General features: G+C 35.4%; 3 protein-coding genes and 1 non-coding gene across 7 annotated transcripts; 1 reads left to right on the top strand and 3 right to left on the bottom strand.

Annotated features, from left to right (window-relative positions):
- Positions 1 to 914: 914 nt before the first annotated feature.
- On the bottom strand, positions 915 to 2,169 carry LOC132183923 (uncharacterized). The gene has a single exon (XM_059597394.2). It carries the CDS (start codon positions 2,131 to 2,133, stop codon positions 1,096 to 1,098), a length of 1,038 nt encoding a protein of 345 aa, XP_059453377.2. The 5' UTR covers positions 2,134 to 2,169; the 3' UTR covers positions 915 to 1,095.
- Positions 2,170 to 9,244: 7,075 nt separating this feature from the next.
- LOC132184185 (transcription factor, putative (Protein of unknown function, DUF547)) lies at positions 9,245 to 13,321 on the bottom strand. 4 transcript variants are annotated; one of them, XM_088518163.1, is made up of 12 exons: positions 13,258 to 13,320; positions 13,091 to 13,168; positions 12,427 to 12,522; positions 12,202 to 12,318; positions 11,648 to 11,903; positions 11,386 to 11,543; positions 10,939 to 11,291; positions 10,740 to 10,839; positions 10,474 to 10,533; positions 10,250 to 10,333; positions 10,040 to 10,156; positions 9,245 to 9,736 (listed from the first exon to the last, which is right to left on the bottom strand). In XM_088518163.1, exons 2-12 carry the CDS (start codon positions 13,151 to 13,153, stop codon positions 9,437 to 9,439), a joined length of 1,704 nt encoding a protein of 567 aa, XP_088374289.1. In that variant the 5' UTR covers positions 13,154 to 13,168; positions 13,258 to 13,320; the 3' UTR covers positions 9,245 to 9,436. The 4 variants fall into 4 exon arrangements, with proteins under 4 accessions (XP_088374289.1, XP_059453700.2, XP_059453698.2 ...); XM_059597717.2 differs by having other exon boundaries at positions 12,427 to 12,525; XM_059597715.2 differs by having other exon boundaries at positions 12,427 to 12,528; positions 13,258 to 13,319.
- Positions 13,322 to 19,979: 6,658 nt separating this feature from the next.
- TRNAF-GAA (transfer RNA phenylalanine (anticodon GAA)) lies at positions 19,980 to 20,052 on the bottom strand. The gene has a single exon. It is a non-coding gene; the product is annotated as a tRNA-Phe (tRNA).
- A 1,827-nt stretch (positions 20,053 to 21,879) lies between these two features.
- Positions 21,880 to 24,481, top strand: LOC132183922 (serine carboxypeptidase 1-like). Its single transcript, XM_088518606.1, is given in 11 exon segments — positions 21,880 to 21,999; positions 22,001 to 22,186; positions 22,188 to 22,260; positions 22,349 to 22,456; positions 22,535 to 22,811; positions 22,913 to 23,076; positions 23,079 to 23,173; positions 23,458 to 23,564; positions 23,833 to 23,919; positions 24,129 to 24,234; positions 24,326 to 24,481. Coding segments are annotated over 11 exon segments (1,479 nt in total).
- Positions 24,482 to 25,075: the final 594 nt, after the last annotated feature.

Here is a 25,075-nt window from a genome sequence, read left to right on the forward strand (position 1 = left end):
CCCTATAAAAAAAACATTTCACAATAAATTTCCTTATTTTTCCCTATATCAATTAAATATTATTTTTTACTCTTATCTTTATTATTTTTTTTCTCCTTCTTCTTTTTCTCTATATGAATTAAATATTATTATTTTTTTATCATTGCAACCATTCCAATGCCGGACAAAGAGAATGAGAGAAGTCGAGAAGATAGAGAATTATTGGGATGTGTGAAGGAGAGAGGAGAGAGAGAGATAATGATTTGTTTATAATTTAATAAAGCATTGGATATCTATAATGTTTTTCAATGCACAAAAATACACCCACATTAAAAGTCCTATATTTTAACCTACACCAAGTGGTATTTACAGTGTTTTCCAATGGGTGGAAAACACTGTAGATACCCCTTGGTGTAGGTTAAATATAGGGTTTCTAATGTGGGTGTGTTTTTGTGGTTTTTTTTTTTTTTAAAAAAAAAAAAAACATTGGAAAGAAAATGGCATATAGAGCATCTATAGTTGCCTTAGCAAGTTTTTAGGTGTCCGAATACCTGTCCAGGCACATGGACCCCAAAAGGGTGCTCACAATTTTCTACCCAAATTGAAAGTAAAATGGGACCGACAATTGCACTAGATCTCAATCCTACCATTGTAAGCCTCCTATTCTCAATTACCATCTTCTTTCGCAACTTTTATTGCTGGCAGCTCTTTAGAGTATATGAAAATATAAGAAATATTTGATGACTTTTGATAAGAGCCAAACACTAGGATATGCTTTCAGTTACGCTGAACATTGAATCACGTATGTCTCCAAATTCCAATAATTACTTTCTTGATATTCCAAAAATTTCGTACTATTAGAAGAAACAGAGAATTGTTACCTCTGTTACAATACCTAATGAAATGACAATCCAATCATGCTCTTAAAGATGTAATGAAACAGAACATTTGTAAGCTTGACATTTTCATGAATCCACTATGTTTTTTCTCTGCACACTTGAATTAATATGAACCACAAACTTCTTGCTTTCATACACGAGGTTCTGTACTTCGTTGGAACAAATAACTGTTTTTACAACAAAAAAATAGAGAATTTTCCCAAGAATCTGTCTAGATTCATGAACGTCCACCAAGTGACCCAAAGCCATTAGCCAGTGCATGGACGGCCGGATTGAAGGCCAGTCTTCCCAGAATCCCCTGTTTGTATGGCAAGAACGTTTTCTTCTTCAAGTCCTCTGACACCGCTTTGTTCTTGGTGTAATGCAACTCGTGAGCCGAAACTGGCCCCTTTCTCGAGCTTGTTCTCACCGGATGAGAGCTTTCGGTGGATCGGAAGCTCCAGTTCTTGTCTTCTTTCTTGTACAAAGGTGAGTACTTCTGGAAAGGATCTCTGTCTGTTGCTCGCCCTTCTGATGCGCTCCGGAACAACAAAAAGTCCTTGAGACTCCATTTCTTAGAAGTCTTTGAAGAGGACGACAAAGACGAAGTAGTAGATGAAAATGTAGCCTTTGAATTCACAGGCGTCTGTCTGCTGCTCTGCTGCGTGTTTTCTTCTTCTTCTTCTTCCTCCCATACAGACTCGAAAGCCCTGTAAGGAGAGAGTGACCTTGTGGCTCTGCGGCCTGAATTTGAAGATGACAGGGCTGGGTTTCTTTCTCTTCCTCTTTGTTGCTCTGTTTTCTCTTCCTCTTTGTTTCTTCTAGGCGAAAGAGCACCCAGAATTGTCTTCTTCGCTCGTGATGATGCTGATTTGGGAGACAAAAGCGGGCTGTTCGGGGTTGTGTATGCATCCAGTTTTCGACGGATTTTGCCACCATCAAAGAGTTCTTCAGCTGAGAGTGAATCCCTCTGTAATTGATCCTCACCAACATCAAACGCGAAATCATCCTCCACCCTGGTGGCCCTCCCCTTGGGTGATTTGGGTGTACCTGGCCCCCTTTTCTCTTCCCTCTCTTCTCTTTCATAGCGATCATTCATCACCAAGTACTCGTCGAAGTCTCGGTAGAACTCGGAGACACGTGTAGGACTCGTGGGAGCACTGAAGAAGCGTTCACCGAAACGTTTAGGCGATGTTGGGGTGCTCAAGAATGGTGAAGAAGATCGTGAACTGTTGAAGTCGAAATCCATGGTAGACCCTGGTATCACCACCTCCATCTCTGTTTTTTTTTTTTTTTTGCCCCTTTCTCCTTGGGAGAGTTCGGCTTTGAAACTGAAGAGGGTCTCGCAGCTGCGTATTTAAAGGCTCATTTAGGCCGGTAGGAAGGAGGGGGGAAGGGGCAGAGATTGTTGACCGTTTGACTCATATACCCTCTTATTTAATATCAATAGACAGCCGCCTTTTCATACTTTTTGCAATTAGGTGTCCCTTTTTGGGTTTTTGTGATATATTGACAACCTTTTTTGATTCTTATCTCACATGGCCATAGGGGCATCCCTAATTTTGTTGGCACTACCCTCCAAAAAAATAATGTTGGTGATGAGAATGGTTATGGGGTCCCACTAACGTACAAGTTTTCAATGAAGTAGAAGGTAGATCCGGAATTATGAAGGATATATAATTAATTATGTTTGACAATTATACAAATATTGTTAGAGGGTTGTGTCGTTATGCATGTCATCACCACCTTTCCTTGGCCAATGGCCACCACATTTGGAATTTAGATTTTCTTGGCAAACGAAATTTGTTTGAAAGAGAGATAAACAGGAATATTATCCATAAACAGTGCTGATAACCCCACTCATCACCTCTCTTCATGCCAATTTTGTTTGTCAAAGAAGGGTATCCATCAATGAGCTATTGAAAAGAATTGATTGAGAATTGTGTGAGGGGTACTAAGATATTTTGTGTAGTATGTAAATATTATGTGGTATGTAAATGAATAATTATGTGGTATGTAAACAAAAATTTTGTGTAGTATGTAAATGAAAACTGTGTCACTTTCACCTTATTTGAATAATTACAAATATTATGTTAGTTCTCTTTCATGCAAGTTCTGTTTGTCAAAAAGGGTTTTTCATTCATCAATCATTGGAAAGTATAGTTAAGAATAATTAATGAGAACTGAGAGAGGGTTTGTCCTCTTTATATAGAGGTGAAAGGGTGCATTCTTCGTAGCTAACTCTAAAGTTAATTTATAAATTAATAGATAGCTCCATAGCTTAGCTTCAAATAATTTGCACACCCAAAACCAACGAACAGTAAGTGCACCTTATCATTCAGCATTTGATCAAAAGTATATGCCTTTAATTAGTTAAGGGTTACATATTTTCTATGTTAAATTACAAGTTCTTTCAAATTGTAGTTAAGTGTTTTGGTAAAATTGCGTTTCAATTTTTAAAATCATGCGTTTTTTAAAACGTACCCTTTTACCTACAATTTGAAAATGTAGATACTTACAAAATGCATATCAAACGGATTTTTAAACTAACTCAACAAAACCATTTTTCACCAAAATAATAGTTTTTAGTTTAGGAGCATAGGGCATAGCAAAGCGAATTTGAGCTAGCACAAGAGAAAGATGGCAGTATTTCTAGAATGTGATGGTTATGAAAGACGTGGGAAACGTGATGGTCACCTGTAGCTTACTGACTTTTTCTCTCTTCAGATCCATTGTCTTTAGTAGATTAAATATTATTAAAATATTAATTAAGCGATTAATTTTTTTTTTTAAATTTAAATTTTTAGAAAAATAAATAAATTTAATCACATAAATAATACTTTAATAATAAAAAAAAAGTTGGAGCACGGTGATTAAGAAACTAAGTGATCAAGAAGATTATTTTGTCAGATGCTTGTTAATTCTACAATTCAATTAAATAAACAAATTTTTTCTTTAAATTGAATTAAAGAAATTTTCTGTAATTCAATTTATTAAACTAACGTATGTTTAAAATAATGCATTTTTAAATATTGAAAGCCCCTCCAAAGCAAATCTATAAGGTAAATTGAGATGTGGCAATTGATGCTATAAATGGGAGGATGGACATATGAATTGTGCTGGGATATCGTGAGGGTTTTGTGGTTACAGCTAGAAGCTTATCAAAAATGGGTACTTTAGAACGGTTGCAGCTGAAGCTTCGGCAAAGAAATAGGCATTTTGAATATTATTCTGGAAGGTAAAGCGTTCCAAGTGGTTCAAGCTATGAATTCTACAGGTCGAAACTGAAGCCTATTCGAACAACTAGTAGAGGATATTTGGATGATTATTGCATCTTTTTCTAGTTGGCATGTTAATCATATTAGTAGAGTTGCAAACACAGCGGCACATGGGTTAACTAAGGTTGTCGTTAAGTCGTCATGGAAGAAATTCCTCTTTGTAGTTGTGATGGGATTTTGTCATAACAATCCACTCTGATTTTTTGAGGAAGTATTGATAATAATATAATTATTTTTTTTAAAAAAAAATACATACATTTTTTGTTGACAAAGCATGTACGATTCTCATCATTTTGAACACCTCATATTATTAGATTAATAATGATTAATGAAAATAATTTATAATTATCGTTAATTACAATAGAGTAATATCTTAACATTAATCCCCGACTAAACAATTTTGTAGTTGCCTCCACGCAAGAGCCATGTGCTTAAAATCACGATTGACTTATTCCCTACTTCTAGATTTTAAGACTTCCGTTTAAGCACGATGCAAGTTGATTTGTCAACAGTTCAAGGCTACGTTTCGTTGGGGCAGCTATATGAGGCTATTTTGGTCACAAAATGTACTCGATCGGAGTCCGACAGATTAGCAAACAAAACTCAAGTTGCATGACAGCTTGCGTCTCTTTCTTTGATTTTTGGAAAGCACCCAAATCTCCGTCATTTAATATAGTATCAGATTAACATATCTAACTTTTAACTCTATTTTTATAATTTACTTTTTATTTAAATTAAATATTTTATACATTAGATCAGATTTTTACAGCAGTTTTAAGTTCGAACCCGATTTCTATAATTTACCTTCAATGGTTAATAACTTTTTTAGTACATGAGTTTTGATGTTTTTTAATTTTCTCTTGTAGGTTTCAAAACATGACAAAACTAGTACCTCAAATTTTAAAGGTCATCCCCAGTTTGACCTTAAGGCCACCCCAAGGTCGGTCTGACACCCCCAAGGGCCAAAAAGGGTCTGACACCCCCAGACCAGCCTTGGGGGTGGTTGAGAGGTCAAATTGCCACTCCCACGGGGTGTTTCGGCTACCCCCATAGAATTTTTCAAACTGGAGATGGTGATTTGATATTTTTTAAAATCTGAGGTACTAAATTTGTCTTTTTTAAAACCTAAGAAAAAAAATAAAAATATTAAAACTCAAGTACCAAAAAAGTTATTAACTCTTAAATTAAATATATGACATGTTCACATCTTCATCTTCATCTTCATCATCGTGGTCACTATTATTACAACTAAAATTGTTACCATCATTGTTTACTAAATTATTTTTTCTTGAATAATTTTTAGGACATGGCGCTTGCAAAACAACCGGTCTAGTCTTGACCCACATACTTGTTCGGATAAGAATAGACATTGTTAATGATATTCTGGCTGAATGATGACCAGCAAAATTCAGAGGAGCATTTTATTTATTTATTTGTTTTATCACGTAAGACCAAAGATGATGGCTTGGTTCTCAAATAATTTATTTGTTTGGTAATTGACATGCTTATCCTCGGTAAGGGTACAATAGGGTTCCAATTTAAAGCTCCCATTGGTTTGACGGATTGGGCCATTAGGCCCATTAAGTCTGAATGACGACACAATCTCTGTGATTCATGGAAAAATCTTATGTATGTAAATTTTTGGTCACGTCCTTGCCCAAGAGCTTGAAGATAACCGGGTTCAATAGCCATTAGCCGCACTACTAGACATAGACAAGGCCGGCTTATGAGAGTTTTTTTATGAGACCTATTTGAGTAGACAGTTTAAAATTGGTCATATGAGCTTCATATTAACTCTTTTACATTTGCTGTTCGAATTGCTATCCATCCTCACAGTAAAATTGATGGAATCTCTATCAAGGGTTCAACTCGTCTCCTACCATCCAACTCCCGATCCCTAAATCAAAAACAAAATTTTCTTGCATTTTGGACAAGAATTTAATAAATTTTTGAAGGAAAACTTTATCCCCAAATCAATAATCACATGCATTTTGGACGGATATGACTATAATAAACTGAATCGGAGAAAACTACTCTGACCCAAATCAATCTCATTCAACTACTTCTATCCAAATGCAACTAACTCTTAACAACTTTTCATTTGATCATCTACATTTTGTACAGAATAAAAATATCTGTAACACAAGTTTTTGGATAGAGGACACCCATATTTCGGCCTCGTAACTGGGCCCTCCTACCTGGAGAGCGCTTTGTTCGTTACTCTTGTAGGGCTGGTAGCTAGATAGCCCCATTTCAAACACCGCCAAAGCAAGGGCCTCCACCAAGGACAAAGTTTAGATTACAAATTACCCACCAGAACTTTACTAATTTGCTTGAAACAGTACAAAAGTACATGTAATGTGTTAATGTATGGGAATAAAGTTTTTTTTTTCTCTCTAAATTATGGTAGAATTTTTTTTTTCTTGCTTAAGCATACTTTTGGATGGCCGAAGTGGCGATGAGGCCCCTACAAAATAGAGAAAATGGTTACTAGAAGTCTGTCGGTGCCCATAAAGGTTATTAGCAAAACGTGAGAGATGATAAAATGTGTGTGTAGTGTGTACTTATTGTCCAATATGGTAGCATTGGTACCAATAAATTGTAATTTTCCTTTTTATAGGATGTTATTTATCATGTGGATTGTTAATTCAAATCGATTGACGTAAAATATTTTAAATAGCATTTCCTATAATCCACTTAAAAAACAAAAAAGCCCTACTTAAAACATTTCAGCATGTCATGTTAGCCAATATAAAATGAGTGTAATAGATAAACACGAAAGCAGCATTATAGGGCTGGCTAGACCGCTAGGCGAGTGAGGCGCTTGCCTAGGGCCTCCGGATTAATAAGGCCCAACAAAAAAAAAAAAAAATTGCCCAAAAAATATTTTTAATAATTTTTTTTTTTCAATAAAAACTTAAGACCTCTAATCATGATAAATAAGTAATTTAAAAAATGTCTCAATTTAATAAGGCCCCAATATAATAAGCCCATGGTAAAATAAGATCAATTAACCCATAAAAACAAATATCCTTATACTTAAAAAGAACCTATCTACCTATGCATCCGAAATTATTTGATATTGAAATATCATTTTAACCCTACCTAACCACCCACTTTCTTTTATTTATTTTGCTTTCTCTCTTTTCTTCTCCACTGTTGATAACCTCGCCTCTTATCTTCTTTTTTCTCTTTCTTTAGTTTCACTCAAAATAGAATGTGATGGAGAGAGATGAAGAGAGAGAGAGGCTGGGCGAAAGAGAGAAACAGGTGTATCAATGAAGTAAGGATTCATAAAAAATAAAAATTGATTTTTTTTTTTGTAATGTTTATTTGTGTGCTTGATTTTTCTTGTGGGTTTTGTATGGGTTTTTGTCAATTTTTTTAGTAGGTTTTGTTTGAAATAAGTGTATCAAAAAGGTAAGGATTCATAAAAAATAAAATAAAATAAAAATTGATTTTTTTTTTTGTAATGTTTATTTATGTACTTGATTTTTCTAGTGAGTTTTGTATTGGTTTTTGACAAATTTTTTGATGGGTTTTGTTTGAAACAGTGGTGTATCAAAGAATAAAGTGAGGAAGTTACTACCACGGTATGGATATATATATATATTTTTGATAATTTTGTATGGGTTCTTGATAATATTTTTGGTGGTTTTTTTTTTTTTAGTTTGCTTTTGTGTGTTTCACTTTTGGAACATGTGCTTAGCAAAGATTTGGCGCAGTTCTTGAATTGATTCATCAAAAAAAAAAAGAATTTTTTATTGTTGTGTTTATTTTTGTAAGGATTAATAACAATTAGAACTCTAAATATAATAATAATAATATTAAAATAAATATTATTTAATTAATATATAACTATTAAAAAAAAAAGCCCATTTAAAAGGTTCACCTAAGGCCCATAAAACATTGAGCCGGCCCTAGCATTACTCACCTAAAAATGGCACCAAACTCTGCTGAGCATTGATTCAAATGGCTTTCCCCGGTATCTTAGGACCACAGCTACAGGGCAATCGTCAGAACATGCAGAATGAGTAGGGAATTTCAGCATCAATGGCTGTCTTGAACGTTGGAGTTTATAACTTTATGTGCAAGTCTTATCCTCTTTTCCCTTGTTATTTATACAAGGAATGCACTAATGTCCATCGATATGCCAGACAGAGTAATGGTCTGTCACTGTTGACACTTAATGTTCTTTAATGATGCTTCCATTATTCGCTGTGTTTCAGTTGTTAGTGTAGTTGGACATGTTTCGATTTTGTAGAAAGTAATCAGAATGAATACTATCTAAGGAGGTCAGAAGAAATAGTCTCACCTAACTTGGCTATGATGTAAAACCTGGAATTAAATAACTTTTCAATCACACTTCCTATTTTGTTGTATCTGCTTCTTCTGTGTAGAGATATACTATCTTAATTTATATGCCGTTTATAAAACCAAAAAAAAAAAAAAGAAGAAAGAAAGTACAGCTATTCAACCTAAATTCTGGGGACCCATTTGGCCCAAGGTGGTCCTCCCTTGGTTTTATATATATTTTATATTTAATTTTTTAATATATATATAAATTTTTTTTTACTGTAAGTGACACATGTCACAACATAATTGGTGCTGATGTGGGATATTAATATATTTCGCCAACCTTTCAATCGATATGATTTTTTTTTGTTTTAAATCCTCTAAGTGTTTAGTCACTTTCTAAATCCCCAAAGAGTATTTGTCAAAACCTCAAACAAGGTTGTGTTGATCAACCACATGGATTGAAGTTCACTTATCATCTGATCACTATTTCTGTCCATTTTGACACTAAATTTATCGATACAAAATACTGCAAATTAATTTCAAATTATAGTGTTTGTTGCAGAAATTTATAATTTAAGAGCTTTTGTGATACCTAGTTTGTGGTAAATATATAAAAACTCAAGCCAAAAAAAAAATATATATTGTTGTAAAAAACCGGTCTTTTTTTTTCATGCAATTTTAGTTGATATGCATGAATAGAACTTCTTCTGTTTGGTGAGTAATGGCCAAGTTTTACATAGTTTTTTGTTGTGGTTTTCATTGTTGGGAGGAAATTGGCCCCACATAACTAGACTTCACACAGACAGGAAGTGTCAAAAAGTTTGAACTAACTCTTCACAAACCAAAATTACAAGCAGAACACAGAAACCCCCTCAGTGGAAGAGAACATTATCTCATAACTACTTACAAGGTGGCCATATACATCTAGCTTTCTTATGCATTCTATAACTGTGTACAAAAAAATTGTAACCCAAGTGACAAAAACTAATTGAAGAAAAAGTTTTAAGAGTATAAAAGGTACCTAAAACTAAACTCATATGGCATAACTAGGAGAAACTGTGAAAGAGGTTCCTTTTTGCCTCTCTCAAGGCACTTAATTGCTTCTTTTGCCAGTTCACTTGGTAACTGAAGGCAGATCCAATCAAGCAATGAGTCCAAGTCCTTTGCAAAGTCAGGTAAATACCAATCCAGCAGTTTTGGGATAGCAAACTTGGTAGTTGAAATTCCAACTGCTGCCTGCAAGTACTCTCTTTTAGCCACTTCCAGTTCGTTCTCAACCTGAGATGCTGTGTACACTCTCACCTTCATATGGAAGAGTTCATAGATCAGTGATGGCATTGCTGCACCGAACCTCTAAGCAAATAGTAACCGTTGGCGCTTAGAGAGTCTTGAGTTAGTTATTAATTCTCATTTGTATTTATATTAAGGAAAATTAAAATTTGCAGCACTTTAAGCTGTCCAGAAAAGCTGTGCAACTAAATATAACGTTGCATTGGACTTGGGACCACTGAAGAGCTTCATTAATTCTCTCATGATGGATGTGGGACTTATACGATTGATGATAATTGAAGAAAAGCTAACTACTCTACGAACAAACAAACTTACAGCAGGGGAGGACCAGCTTCCACAAGATAGTGCAAATGTCACCAACGGTTCAGAAAACTCTAAGCCAAATATGCTTCTCGCTGTCTTCTCATCATTTTTTGCACCCTTTGCAAATGTCTGGAGGGACTAAAAGTTAGAAATTTGATGAAAGAACTTTTATCTTCAAGCTGGATAAGTTTTGTGGAAAAACATGCAATGGACATTACTCACATATTTTGAGTGGTAAGGCAATCTCAGAATGAAATGTTCGATAGTTATTGCATTTAGCAAGTGCCCCCCCACATTTATTGTTGCCTGAGTAATAAAAAATGGAAGTGCATGAATAGTTGCCTCTATCTATGTAATGTTAGAAGCTAAATAAAATTTTGAATAGAGGCCTTCAAGCTTTGAATGTAAATACTGTTCGACTCAAGAGGAGTTCCTGGATTGTATACCTTCTGCATCAAAGCAACAACCATCTCAGGACTCTCCGGTATGCCTTGTTCTAGGAATGCCTGAAGCAGTATAGTATAGTGAGTGGTTATTTCCTTTGCAGTTAACAAGGGTTCATAAAAGTTGCAAGTATAGAGCATAAACTATCTCTAATTTAAGCAAAACAGAAAACAAAATCAGGTAATAAATTTCATTTGAACCTTGATCTATACTCTCAACATAACAGTTGAAATATTGAAACTCATGTCGATGGAAAGGTTTCACATACATTCATCATGCAGGAATTGTAAATGTTAATCCAGAACGCAAGCTTCTCCTGATGGGTGAGGCTCTGTAAGTCCACAGAGGCAAGTTTCCCAAGGAGGAGTCTGAGAAGTCAAATAAATTTATATGAGTTCTAGTAAATATGTATATATACCATGAATACAGTAAGAAACTATCCCGATTTTCTAAAACAGAGAACTTACTTTAATTTACGAACTAGAAACAAAGAAGTTGCTGGTCGGTTTGGATTGATTGAGGCAGCTTCAACTTGACATAATTTCTTATATGGACCAATATCTCTCCTTCCAAATTCTGAACAAATACCATAAGGGTCCCAATAATTTGTTTCTTCACCGCTTTTCGGAGTTACTAATGTCGAGAAGGAGGGTAAAATTTCTGCACTATTTCGATTCTTCATCGAACTCATTCTGAGGAGAATGCTTGATAAGCACTTCAAAATACTTTCAGAAATTCTGTTTGGGTCGTCATCTCCTGATAGTCTTTCATCAGGAGTTGTTGCTTCTGGCCTTGCTTGATCTTTTACTTTGCACACTACCTGGACATTTGAAAACTCATATTCATTTAATTGAATATAATCGACTACTCATATTCAGAAAAAAGAAAGTGAAATTAGTCATATTAGAAGGTACCTGTAAGTTCTGAGGATCTAAACGCTTCTCTGCTGATCTATGGCTTATGAGAGGTCTCTTAACTGGAGTTTTAATTGTATGGGGTTTGTGGATTGAGGATCGTTTTTGGTTCTTTTTCAAATTAGTACATGATTGGTACTCTTTTCCCCGCTCATCATCTGGGAATGAAAGAAGAGGACAAGGTTTCAAAACCCATTTTCAGACACGATGAATGTACTTGATGAATGTAGCTTTTTTATATTGATTTGATCCGAAAACTTACAAGAAAGAGTTGCTCTATGCCCCATTGTGGAAACTGTAGAGTCGCCCTCATTTTGAGCAGAAAACTTGCATCTCTCTGGTTTGTGATTCTTAACCGGGTATAGGGCGTGTGAATCAGCTGAATTCTCTATGCTTCTTTTCGAGGATGAAATGTAGACAGCTTCCTGATACAGGTCCTGTCTAAAATGCACAACTTGTTCTTCAAGCCGAACCACTTCCTCTTCCAAAACAGCCACCTCGGCAAGAAGCTCCAGTGTCTAGAAAAGTCAAAATCCGACATCAAAGAATAGAATTTCTTCTTGAAATATATGAAAAATGCTTGGACAAACCATTGAATATCATGTAAAAATTGTATTGCTTTCTCTGTTCTCTACCTTCAAATCTATGGATTCAGTTCATTCATCTTTCTCACTAATTTCTTGAAATATGATTGCTATAAGCTAGAGTGAACTAGTTCACTTGCATTGAACTCTTTGTTAATGAAGATAAAGACGGAAATCCGTGTCAAATTAAATAGAAATGAAATAGGGTGTCCAAAGGTAGTGAATTACTAACATGACGAGGGAGATAGGGGGGAAGACGAGGTAGAGCTCCCAAAGGTCTGGTGAAAGCCCTCTCCAAAGCTCTGTGAACATTCTCTTCGTGCCTAAGCTTCTTCTTGAGCTTTTCAACCTGCAAGTCAAAATGTCAAACAGAATTATCAACAACAGAGAAAAAGAAATGAAATCCAAACAAACAAACACAAAAAACAAAAAAGTGGGTCTATGAGAAATTGCATACATCTTGCTGCAAAGCAATTTTTCTTTCTTTTCCGGACGCTCGTTGACTCGTGGTCGTTTTTGCAGCATCATTTACCTTGCTCCCCTGCATATCCGGCTTCTCCTTTTAGAAAACATATGCAAGAATCAGCTTCCACGGGAAAAGAATGCAACAGGCAGAGCGAATTGTATGCATAAAGCAATTATAAAAAGAAAACAAAGAGAGCGTATGTAGAAATCATATAAATCTAGGACCCCGATCAAAGAAGCCAACTTTTTTGTCTCCTGGTGGATAAATAGGAGTCTCACAAACAAGGAAAAAGTCTATTTTCATTGGCAAATGGCAAATGCTGTGAGGGCAGGGAATTCAATAGCCCAATTGTACAATTATTATGATAAAGAAAGACCAGAATTACTTTAAGAAACACCCTTCTCGGATTCTCATACAAGATTTCCACTTTTTGCGAAATTTCTGGGAGCTTTGAGTTTCAAGAGACAAGAGGCTCCTCATTAAAACCGAAGCCATATTATCAGGTGAGAAAAGTTACCACTATATATGTTCTACAGTGGAAACCGTTTTTCAAAAAACACCCACTAAAATGTAAAATTTAAGAACACCAAAGGTAGCCAGTTCACTGTTGAGAGTGTTCAGACTATGAACGATTAAGGATGTTTAGTCTGATTACTTTTTCATGCTTCATAGGAGCTTTCATTGACTGAAACGTAGTCCTGACTTTAGTATTCATCATCAAATTCTGTCAAATCTGCAGGCCAATCACCAAACCCAATTCAACACCTTTAAACTATAATATCATAAACAACAACATTAATGAGAGAGATACGGTATACCCACGTCTTGAATTGCTGCAATATGGATTATGGAGATCAGAACTTTACCAAAGAATCCATTCCCATCACAAAACCAAGAAACTTCAATGCCATTCAAAGAAGTAGTACTAAATGGCACGCCGATCACCCCGATCCCTGCATTCCTCGATTACTGCGAAGAATACCCGGATAACAAATGGCCAAGCTTTCAAGCTAGACGGCCTTGGAACGTGGGAAACAGTGGGAATTGTCCGTGTGTACGTCTACATATGGGGTGGGACGAACTGGGTCTATGGCTCTATATATCTTCGACCGCTTCGTTATTTCAAGAACAACAGGGGAGAGAGAGAGAGAGAGAGAGAGAGAGAGAACGCGCGTGTCAGGTGGCTCCGTGAAAGGTAAATTGGTTGGCTTTGGCAAAAGGGCAAGTGCAGCAAGTGTGTGCAGCTAAGCGCAATGGAGTGCCGTACCCAACTCAACGCTCACGCACTATTGCCGCGTCATCATCATGAATCAACGTGCGCCTTCTCTTTTCAATCCTCAACACCACCCTCCTCCCCTTTATATCTTTAGCTTTGGGATGTACTAGGAAGTAGGAAGTAAATTAAAATAATAATAAATTTTTTTCTGTAAATTTATATTTACATATATTTTTTTTAAAAGAATGCAAATAAATTTTATGTATTTTAAACATATGCAAGTCTGATGAGAAGTGATAGGGAGTCAAACAAATAAATTCAAGAAAATTTTTAAACTGACGTGGCAGACCGTGAATCGCAGACAAGGAAGAGAGAATTGCATTTTTTTTTTTAATTTAAAAACTCTTACCACTTCAATTTAGATTTTTTTTTTTTTTTTTAAATTCATTTATTTGGTTATCTAGCACTACTCCGGTTTATTCTCCAGTTTAATGGACTGAATTAGCATAAACTTCATGGACCTGTATATAATTTATACTATATTGTACGATGAGGTTGACTCCTAAGCTAAAGCTACTAGATTTATCAGTAAATCCAAAACTGGAAGGGTTTCGTTACGCCTTTGGCTTGCGATTTTGGAAGGACAGTATGATGTGGATTTAATATATAGATTATGTGCTGGCAAAAGCTGCCCAAGTCACATGTTTGCCAACTAAAATTTTTTTGATTATGGAAATAAATAAAGCTTAATGCTATCAAGAATGGAGTGATATTACTTACGAAAAAAAAAATTGAGTGTTTTTAAAGAGCATACAAATTTGTTATAAGATTTTTACAAATTCACCGCTGCATAGACTGCCACACCAATTTATAATGGGACCAAAATGAACATTCTCATCCAGCTTTTGGTTAGCCAATATGTTAAAATGGGACCAAAATGAACTATATTCATGAGTATGTCAATCGGCTGGGAACTACGACTCATGAAGCGGAGGTTATTAGTTCGAATCTTTTTTCTTTTGTGCAGACATGTTAACAAAAAACGAAAAAAAAAAAAAAAAAAAAAAAAAAACCCGAGCGAAATATGATCCAAACGCTCGTTAAGCATTTTCCTTAATAGAAAACCACTAGTGAATCATTTCTTAGGATAGATTTAATAGCAAGCTATCTTCTCATCTTGACAAACTCTAGCTCAATCAAAGGGCTCGTGTTTTCTGAACGGCCATTAATGCATTCACTGCATAGAAGAAATTAACATTTCTTAAAGGCCAAAGTTAAAGGTTTTAAGCATGGAATCTGGATATTTAAAACCCCACATCGCGTGCATTGTCTGGCGTTCTCTTGAAGCTTTCGTCTTCCCCCCACTTCTCAGTCCCATATCCTTCCATTAAAAAACAAGATGCAGCATATATTATATATAAAATATACTTTTTATTTATTTATTTAAATATTTTACTATGTAATATGATCTTTGAAAAGGAGCAGGCAGAAACAGTGAAACACATGGAATGGGTGTTGAAACGGCAAGCTATCATGATGGGTGGTGACGAGCTGATAATGAGTTTATTGCAAATTTGTGGGTATGAAGACAATGGACGTGCCACCCACGGCCCCATGAGGTGATGGATCGATAGTGACTTTCCTACTACTTGAGATTATCTCTGTATTTTAATTATTAGTAAATTAGATTAATTGTGATATTTAAGTTATTAATTCAGCCAATAATTGTCAAACAAAAGTGATATTTTGTGTTTGGCTTAAGTCTAATTTTGATTAAAATTGGACTCATTGAGATTAACACTGTTTTGTAACATAACACAAGGGACACGTGTTTTAATCACAGCTTATTTGATGTGAAAGTGAGACAACCAAAATCAGCTAATTTGATGGCAATTATGGTGAGCTTTTTATCTAACTATTCTATAAGATTACAATGAGAAGCTAGCCGTAAAGATTATGATGTGACAAAGACTTCTTTCTTTGTTATCTAAATTTATATTCAACAATTCTGATGAGATTGTTGAACTTTTCTATGTATGAATGAAAAAGGGAATTGAAGGTCGATCGGTAGATAAGTAATAATGACTTGTTTGATTCGTTAAGCAAATTGTGGTTCGCATGATAATGTTCTTTGAGCGTACTTTTTGTTTTTTAGTTGAAAAATGTTGTCGACGTAACATAAATATAAAAATAGTTTTAAATATTTTATGAATATTTTGTATTTGAAATTGATGTAGCATAAATGTTGATGAAGTTGTGGACGTATGATTTATGTAGCATAAATCACTTGGGATTGACTTATGCACACTAATCATGCAGCGAAGAAACAAACAGGAGTCCCATTTGGCAGTAAAATTTAACAAGTAAATTTAATTATTTAATGATTAATCTGATAAATATCAAATGAATTATCGTGCTAATTATTTATAAGAAACTTATAATAAAATTATAATGATTATATAAGGAAAGGGACATCATCAGTAATCAATGATCATCAATCACCCATCTTAATGCAAAATCTAATTTCATCCACAGACTACTAATTACTGGAAGAGACAAAGTTCTTAATCAATATTAATCAGAACGCAGTGACATTAATGTGAATTAATTGGTAACCTAATGATAGTTATGGAATTGGAGAAAAGTTATCTTCCTTCCTCTGGATGCATGGCCTTCCTTCCTCCATGCATCAGCCTTTTCATTACAGAACAAGGCACTCGTCCCTACCAACATACATCTATACTGATTGCGAAAGCTAGCCTTTTCTTCTTTTCCCAGTCCAATCAGTTGAAAGTCATATAATTTAGCTTTTGCTGATCAGTTACCCAGAAAGAGATATGTCTGCACCAAAATAATCACAAAAGAGTGAGACTGAGACCGAGAGAAAGGAAGCCTGGCTCCCATATATGGGGTATGCACGTATGAGTATAATATTAAATATGTTAACCATAATTTAACATATTTAATTAAATGAATCAAACCCGTCAATCTTAATCTGCTAATTTCGTGTTTGGTTCATGTCAACTTTGCAGGTCATGTTAAAAATTGTCAGTCCTAAATGTCGTAGGACTGAATATACGATTATATAAGTAAATCATAATTCAACCATTTTAATTAAACATGTCATGTTCACGAATTGTGTAAAAAATTATTAGCTATAGGATTAGCGTAAAAAAAAAATATAGAAATTTATTATGGAATGTGAAACAAATTAATATTGTCTTATTGTAGGTCCATGCTCAGCCCCAAAATTTGACGAAGTATTGCATCTATGGAGAAACTAATCGAATCATTAATGGGTCATGAGGCATGAGTGTTTGACCCCTAGATAGAAACCCATCATCTGGGGCTGAGATCAAACCTGTTCTTGGATCGGTATAGGACTTTCGATGTCACCAAAGCCAAAGGTGGTGCCCATGCATGGCGCACCAGATTCCTTAAGGACAATATACCCCACAACTTCCTTCTTGCACAAAGACATCTACTGACTACTCATCCACGTCTTCTGTAAAGTACACCATTTTTATTTCCTTTTGAAGTATTTTAAGATCAATAACTTTATGATCTAATTAAAGGTTTAAAGAAAAAGAAAAAAAAAAACTTATTAGTGTCTTACAAACTAACGTGATAGTCCATATGAGTGGCACGTGTTATAAGATTTTATGCAAATTTATAGAGAAAATCTACAGTTCGAGTAAAAAAAGGAAAAGAAAAAGAAATAAAAGACATGAGAGCTTTTCATTGTGGGGAAAGCTTTTCAAGTGTGGGGACTTATGAACTTGATGGCATGCCACTAAAATAATTGAACCTCTTTCGCTAAAGTTCGCTAAAGGCTAAAGCTTACCAACGCTTGTCCTCTTTCTTTTCTTCTTTCTCCTTCCTTTTTCTTCCTTTTTGATTTCCATTGTACCACGTATGTTACTATGTTGGGATGCTTTTGTTAGGAGTAGATAAAATAAATGATTGCTAAGCTCCAGCAATTTGATGTAAATGTCCTAATTAATTAAGCAGCAAAAAAAAGCAAACAAATTGGTAGCCAGATTTATATATCTGATCAGAATTTAGAAAATGGATTTGGGAAGTGTTTTTTATTTTTATTTTTATTATTTATTTATAATTTTTTAATTTTGAAGGATATTTTGTGTTTTAAATTATTAATGTCTTGAGAATAGACAAAAACAGAAAACAAAAATGAAAATATGGAGATTCTTATTGGACAATCATTAGGGGCAGAACTAGGTATATATAGGAGAATTTTAAAATTTCATGTTTTTTTTTTCTTTAATTCAAATATTCCCTTTAAAATTAATTGTTTACCCCTTTAATTTTTTTTTTTAAAAAAAAAAAACATTTTCAACACTTAAATATCTAGTTCTGCCTTGACAAACATCATATCTTATGATTCGTATCGATTGGAGATTCGGAGCCACCGAAAGTAAAATTGCAAACATTCACAATTATTTTTGAACCTAGCTCCAATAATAATCACTCTGTTCTAATCACACTAGCAGCTAATAATTGTACTTTGACATTCCCTTTCATTAATAGTTGTGAAAAGTAAAATAATGAATGTGATGTACAAGTGAAATAATATGATAAAAGAAGGAAAATAGATGTAGATATATAGCATCAACATGCTAATTAACATGCTACTCTTGTCTGATGGTAAAAAAAGTGGTAGGAAATTCCTGCAATACAAATGATCATGCAATTTACATTAAAACATGGTAAAGGTGATGTATACCCAACACCAAGATATATATAGAGCTTGAAGAAACACCACCCACTTTTTATTATCACTGAAAAGCTGCTAACAATCGTTTGTTTCTGCAGCACTTATTACAAGAAGACTGTCTCAGGAAAAGGCAAGTAAATCATCTAATGAAGGAAAACTTCAAAAAGTTGGTTAACCCTAATCTAAAGTAGAAGCCTATAATGCTGAATATTTGTATCATTTGGTATAAAAGACAGGTTTCACTCCGACTATTGAATCGAACAAATATGCATGGCCGTAGTGTTAAACAATATTGAATACTGATAAGTGAGTTGAGCAGCAAAAAAAAATAAATTACTATCGAGTCAGTATTGATAAAATGAGCTATGTAGACATCGCCGATCATTAAAAGTTCTACCCATCCCCTTTCTGGAAGTTGGCTTGGTGAGCGTGCCCATGGTTTTCTGGAGCCTAGCTCACTTTATGTGGGCGTCAGGCCAAAATAGAAATTGGAAACATTGGAAATTTGGTGAGGTCCTGATAAAAGGGGGAAAGCAACTGCATCCTGAAAAGTCTCTCTAATACACGCCAAGGTGAAAAAAAAAAGCCGGCCACTGTGTCTTGGAGTACTACTCTTGGGGACCCAAGTTCGTGATGTTAATTATTTGTCGGCTGTTTATGTTTTGGGTTCACTGTAGCCCGTAGGATCACTTGTGAAACACACCCACAAATCTCCATTATTGAATAATGAAGTTTAATCATAATGCTTTTTGATGTGAAAGTAGATCTTTTCCCCCCTAGGCCTATGTACAACTTACTCAATGGTTCAATCAAAAAGCAAACCTTTTTCAAATAATGTAGAAATATCATAGCTAAACGTAATGAGTTTGAAGTCTAACTTCGTCAAATTATCTCAGTTTAATTAAAATATTTCATTAACAACCGAAGTTTTGGATCACCTACCCGCTCTTACAGATCTACCAGATCGAGATGAGTTGCTTCTGAAAGACTATCAGATCTACCAAAATCATTTGCTTCTCAAGGATTACAGGGAAAGAAGAGTCCAAATTTGCCCCAAGTAAAGACAGGTAATAAGACACAACCATGGGAAAAACAATTGTGCATAGAACTGTTGCTGTCGGCTTGTAGTTGTAGTTGGGTTTTGCCAGCTTTCAAAAGGAAAAAAATGGTCCCGTATCTTGTTGCTCAACGTACTTCTCCCAACATTTTCCCTTGGTCGTAGCTCTCCTCTCCAGACCCCACTTTCTTTTTCTGGTTGTCTGCCCGGATGAGAAGATCCAAACCCCACATTCACATTCACATTCAACTCTCATGAGTAATGCTATACAACTCAGTTTTATTTTGCTTTGTCGATGTGATGCAGTTTATGAGTTCTTGAATTTTGGTTTTTTACAAAGATCGATCCAATGCTTGATTGACAGTGCCGCGTATGAGATAAAAGGATAATTTCTTTATCGTGCCGTAAAACAGTGGTGGGGTGGGGGGGTTCGAATAATTAAAAGTTAAATCCAGTTTGAATGATAGACAAAGGAACATTCTAAAAAATAAAAATATAGCATATATATGAAGGGTAGAAAAAAGAGATACAAATAATGCGGTGAGCGTGGATCGAACACGCGACCTTCAGATCTTCAGTCTGACGCTCTCCCAACTGAGCTATCCCCGCCTTCGTGATGATTGCTGAAACTAAGTGGTATCCAAAATAATTAAATCCACTCAAAGAAACAATCGTTCTGGTTGGGCTTTAGAATGAAAAATAGTCCTAAATCTCCTAACACCACCCACATCCTACGATGATGCAGGGTAAGCCCTAATTGGCGGCCCAATTGCATCTCCAGAATCCTACATTTCCATCAGAAGAGCACTTCATTTATGGGGAAAATGCAAATCAACTCACACTTGGACTCAACTAAATATGAGTTATACAATACTAAATGTTAATTTTATTATTATTATTTTTTTTCATCATCTAGCATATGCAAAACGGATGTAGAAGACAAACACCACATATTAATCTTAGGAAAATAGTGAATCGGCCGTGCAAGTGCCCTAAAAATATTAGTTGATGTGACACTATCATGTCTCAAAAAAAAAAATTGTGCAGCCTCCTCTATTGGAATCCTAGTCGTTGTAGGATTAAAAGTCCTAATACCTTTTTTGGTAAGATTGGGTATCCTCCTAGGATTTGAGTCCTATTTTTTTCTATTATGAATCCTAATTTCTTTAAGAGAAGACTTTTTTTGCCTATAAATAAAGCCAATGTCATTAGGCTTAGGCTTAGACACATCTAGACACTTTGTACCAGGGATGGAGCCATAAAGTATTATGGGCAGGGTCCCAAAACATAAGCTTAGAAAAATAAAAAGTGGCCATGGCATAAATTTTTTTTATTTTTTTATCATTTAAAGCGGTGGTTCAATAGCTCAAGAAAATCCCCTAGTGTGATTAGGTACACACTAGGGTATAAACTAGAAGAAAAAAAGAAAAAAAAAAATTAAAGACCTAAATTGAAAATCACACGAAGAAGAAGCAACAACTATGAGAGAAGAACATAGTGAGTTTAAGTTGCATTTAAGATAAAAATAAATAAGTAAATAAATTACTTTGCACTACTACTATGTTGCAAATTGCGTTTTTCACTTAATTTTCGTTTGGAAAATTAAATTAGTATATGAAAGTAAGCCCTAAATTTCAAATTTTAAGGTTCTTGATTGTGGACTTGTGCTTGTTTAGGGTTAGAATGGTAATGATATGTACGACAAAATGCAACCTTATGATTTTTTTATTTTATTTTTTTAATTTTTTTTGAAGTTCACCCACCCACTAGTGGGACCTTATGATAGAAATTGTGTTTAATACTTAATTAGGCATGTTAGAAAAGTCACATGAAAGAAGCAAAAGAGTTCATAATCAGTAACATATATATACAAGACCCATTTCCTCCAAGCTCAGACAAGCTAGTTCAGAAACACTCTTAGCATAAGCGTTTGTAATCAGTAACATATATATATATATATATATATCAAGGAGGCACTGTCATAACTCATAAGGTAAATCTCCCAAAAAATAAGTTTAACCCAGGTGGCTCTGTAGCAATATTATTGGAGATTTATGAACAAAGTGCATGATGTAAAACTTGGTCATCGAAAACCCCTGAGGCCTGATCAATCCAGGTAATTAGCCCAAAGAAGAAAAATAAATAAATATAAGGTGTTCCATTAAATTCAGTTTTACTGCAACACTGGCCTTTTCAACCGCCGGCAATTCCTTTTTAAAGGGTGGTACTGGTTTTGGTCATGGAAATCCGTGACATTTCCAGTGGTTTTTTCCAATCACCTGTAACAGCAACCGCCCGAAGGTCCCTTTTTTATGCGGTGGTTTTTTTCATCCAAAGCCACAGTTATTCACTTGGCCTATATAAAACATCGAAAGCCCTTGTCCCTGACACACACCCGCAAGCTAGTCATTTTGCAAGCAGCAACAAAGAGAGAAGATGAAGCTTTCGTTTCTGGTAAGGTTATTGCTGTTCCTCCTCTCTTTCCACCATTTGGGTTTTTTTCCCGTCTCTTGCAACGGTAGCCAGAGCGACAACCTCAACAAGTTGATTCATTCTTGGACATCGATCCCGAAATCTTTTTCAACCGGAATTATGGAATTTATTGGATGAGGCGTCGGTGTATACTGGACGCCATGCTGGGTTGATGGAAGCTGACAAGATCGGCGCCCTGCCGGGACAGCCAGCCGGAGTAGATTTTGATCGGTATGCAGGCTATGTTACGGTGGACCCCATAGCTGGGAGAAAAACTGTTCTATTACTTCGTGGAAGCGCCACAGAATTCTACCACCAAACCTCTCGTCTTATGGCTAAATGGAGGTAATTAATATAATTAATTAAATCTCCACCATTGTTGCCATTTTGTCTTTAGGTTAAGAAAATAATGATACTGGGATGTAATGCACAGGCCCGGGATGCTCTTCTCTCGGATATGGAGCCATGGAGGAACTGGGACCTTTCAGAGTCAATAGTGATGGAAAAACACTTCACCGAAATAAGTATGCATGGAATAATGGTAATTATTAGCTCATCTCAAATGTTTTTTCTCCTTCATTTATAGGATTTGAAACTAATTAACGCCGGCATCATGCAGTGGCAAATGTTATCTTCTTGGAATCCCCGGCCGGAGTTGGGTTTTCATATTCAAAAAACTCATACGAATACAATGCCGGGGACAAAAGCGCAGCGAAGGACTCTTATACTTTCCTTGTAAACTGGCTTCAGAGATTCCCTCAATATGAAAACCGCCAACTCTTTATAGCTGGTGAAAACTATGCTGGTCATTACGTTCCTCAACTCGCTCATACAATTGTCTCAAAGAATAACAGAAATCAAACAAGAATCAACCTGAAAGGCATCGCACTGAGTGAGTTTCTTTGCATGTCAAGTATTCTCTCCTTCGTATTTTAACACTCCCTCTGACTCTTATAACCTGAATATTCCAATATTTCCGTATGTACTTATAATTAAGGCTTGTGTTGCAGATTGGGAATCCTTGGATAGATGATATTACAGGCAGAAGGGGCAGATATGAGTATTACTGGTCACATGCTTTGAACTCCGACAAAACCATTGCAGGAATTCGCGAGAATTGTGACTTCGATTCCGGTTGGAGTTCACCCATGTGTAACAACGTTTGGGAACCGCAGAGATCGGATTGATTGATAGTTATAACGACATATATGCTCCGTCATGCAGTTTATCACCACCAAACTCTCCCCAAACTGCTTCTGTAAGTCTTCATGCATGCATCGATCACACAAATAATTTCAAATCTCATGAGAATAGAATACAAGAAATAATTAACAAGCAACATTATTTCATATACAGGACAGTATACATTCGAGTTTGACTTTGACGCTCTTCTTTTAATACTATTTTGTAATTAATTTGGTCGCAATAATCTTTGATTTAATTTATTGTGTAGTTTGTTGACAGCCCAATTTGAAGATTTTTTTTTTTTTTTTTTTGCTTAATTCTGCATCATATCACCATGATTTTTATCTTACACCATAGGTCAACGGTTTTGACCCCTGCTCCGACCACTATGTCGCTGCTTATCTAAATCTTCCCGAGGTGCAAAGAGCTCTTCACGCAAAACCTACAAAATGGGCCTTTTGCAGGTACGCGTCACTCTTGTGTTTAGACACATTTTTAGACCAGGCAACAGTGCAACAAAAATATTGCCTTATTGCAGTGCAGTTCATATAAGACGTGTCCAAATCTTACTTGCTCAGACAGACCGATCATGTTGCCTTGGACAGGGTTTTATAGGACAATTTTATTGCACATGATCTAAATCTTATCACTAGACTGCAAATGCAAGACATCTTTCTTAAACTAAATATGTCATAAATATAACAAATAAATGTTGCTTTCCACTGCCTGCAGCGGTTATGCATGGGGTGATACCCCACTGTCAGTTTTACCCACCTTAAGGCGGCTCATATCAAATGGGATTAGGACATGGATATACAGGTAAGCACTCAACTTTACATGAGCTCTGCTATGTAATGTAAGTGATCCCTCTAGAATTCCTGCCCAAAAGAAAATCCGCCTAAGATTTTCCTCTTCATAAATGAACCAAATTAAGCTGTAGATTATAGAGAAGACAAAAAAAAAAAAAAAAACTCAGCTTGCCAATTGCGAAGCTAGCACTTATAGCATTATGTTAAATGAACTTGCAGTGGCGACACAGATGCCCTCGTTCCAGTAACCTCCACTAGATTCGCTATAAACCAACTACACTTGACGGTCACTACCAATTGGAATGCCTGGTATTCTGGCACCGAGGTAAATATAAATGGTCGTTCATTTCATACCCCATAGTTTACCCAAATATAAAAAACTAGGTTAAGAAACTTTCATGTGATGATGATGGCAGATTGGAGGATATGTAGAGGTGTACAATGGAGGACTGACATTCATCACTATAAGGGGAGCTGGGCATTCAGTTCCAAGCTACCAACCAGAACGAGCACTAACCATGATCTCATCATTCCTTCAAGGGAAACTTCCCAATAACCTCATCAGAAAATAGTCCCCTGATACAGTAATTTTCTTATAATAACAAATATCCAGGTACATGTAAGCAAATTAAGCTCAGAGAGTTTTTGCAAGTTCATACATCAATTCCATACTGGAAACAAGAATCTCAATAAAATTTAAACATTTTTCATTTGATATTGTATTTGGTGAGAGTTGTATTTACATGCAATTTAAATAAAATTGAAGAATGGAAAAAAAATGACCTAAATGAAAAATACATACGAAATATCTCTTTACGCTTGAACAGCAGCACCCCTATTGATTTACTTCTGAAAAGGGTAAATTTAGCTTACACAAACTAAATCCACACACTATTCATATACCAAGTTACCAAAATCCTAATAATACATATCTACGTCTTCATTACCACAAAGATGTACCTTCTCGCTCTCACACCAAAACATGGATCCCAAATGTTGGAACTATATATCATAATTCGTTGACTCACATGACCGGTACTCTCAACTTAAACTAACTATGCGGATGCACCCATATGAGATATGCTATAAGTTATTCTACGGGTATTCTCTCATATTTCTTTTCAGAATTACATAAGCACACAAATTTAATGGTGATTTTAAAAAGT

This window comes from Corylus avellana, chromosome 7 (genome assembly GCF_965113065.1).
Source record: "Corylus avellana chromosome 7, dhCorAvel1.hap1.2, whole genome shotgun sequence".
In the NCBI taxonomy this organism is placed as follows: Eukaryota; Viridiplantae; Streptophyta; class Magnoliopsida; order Fagales; family Betulaceae; genus Corylus; species Corylus avellana.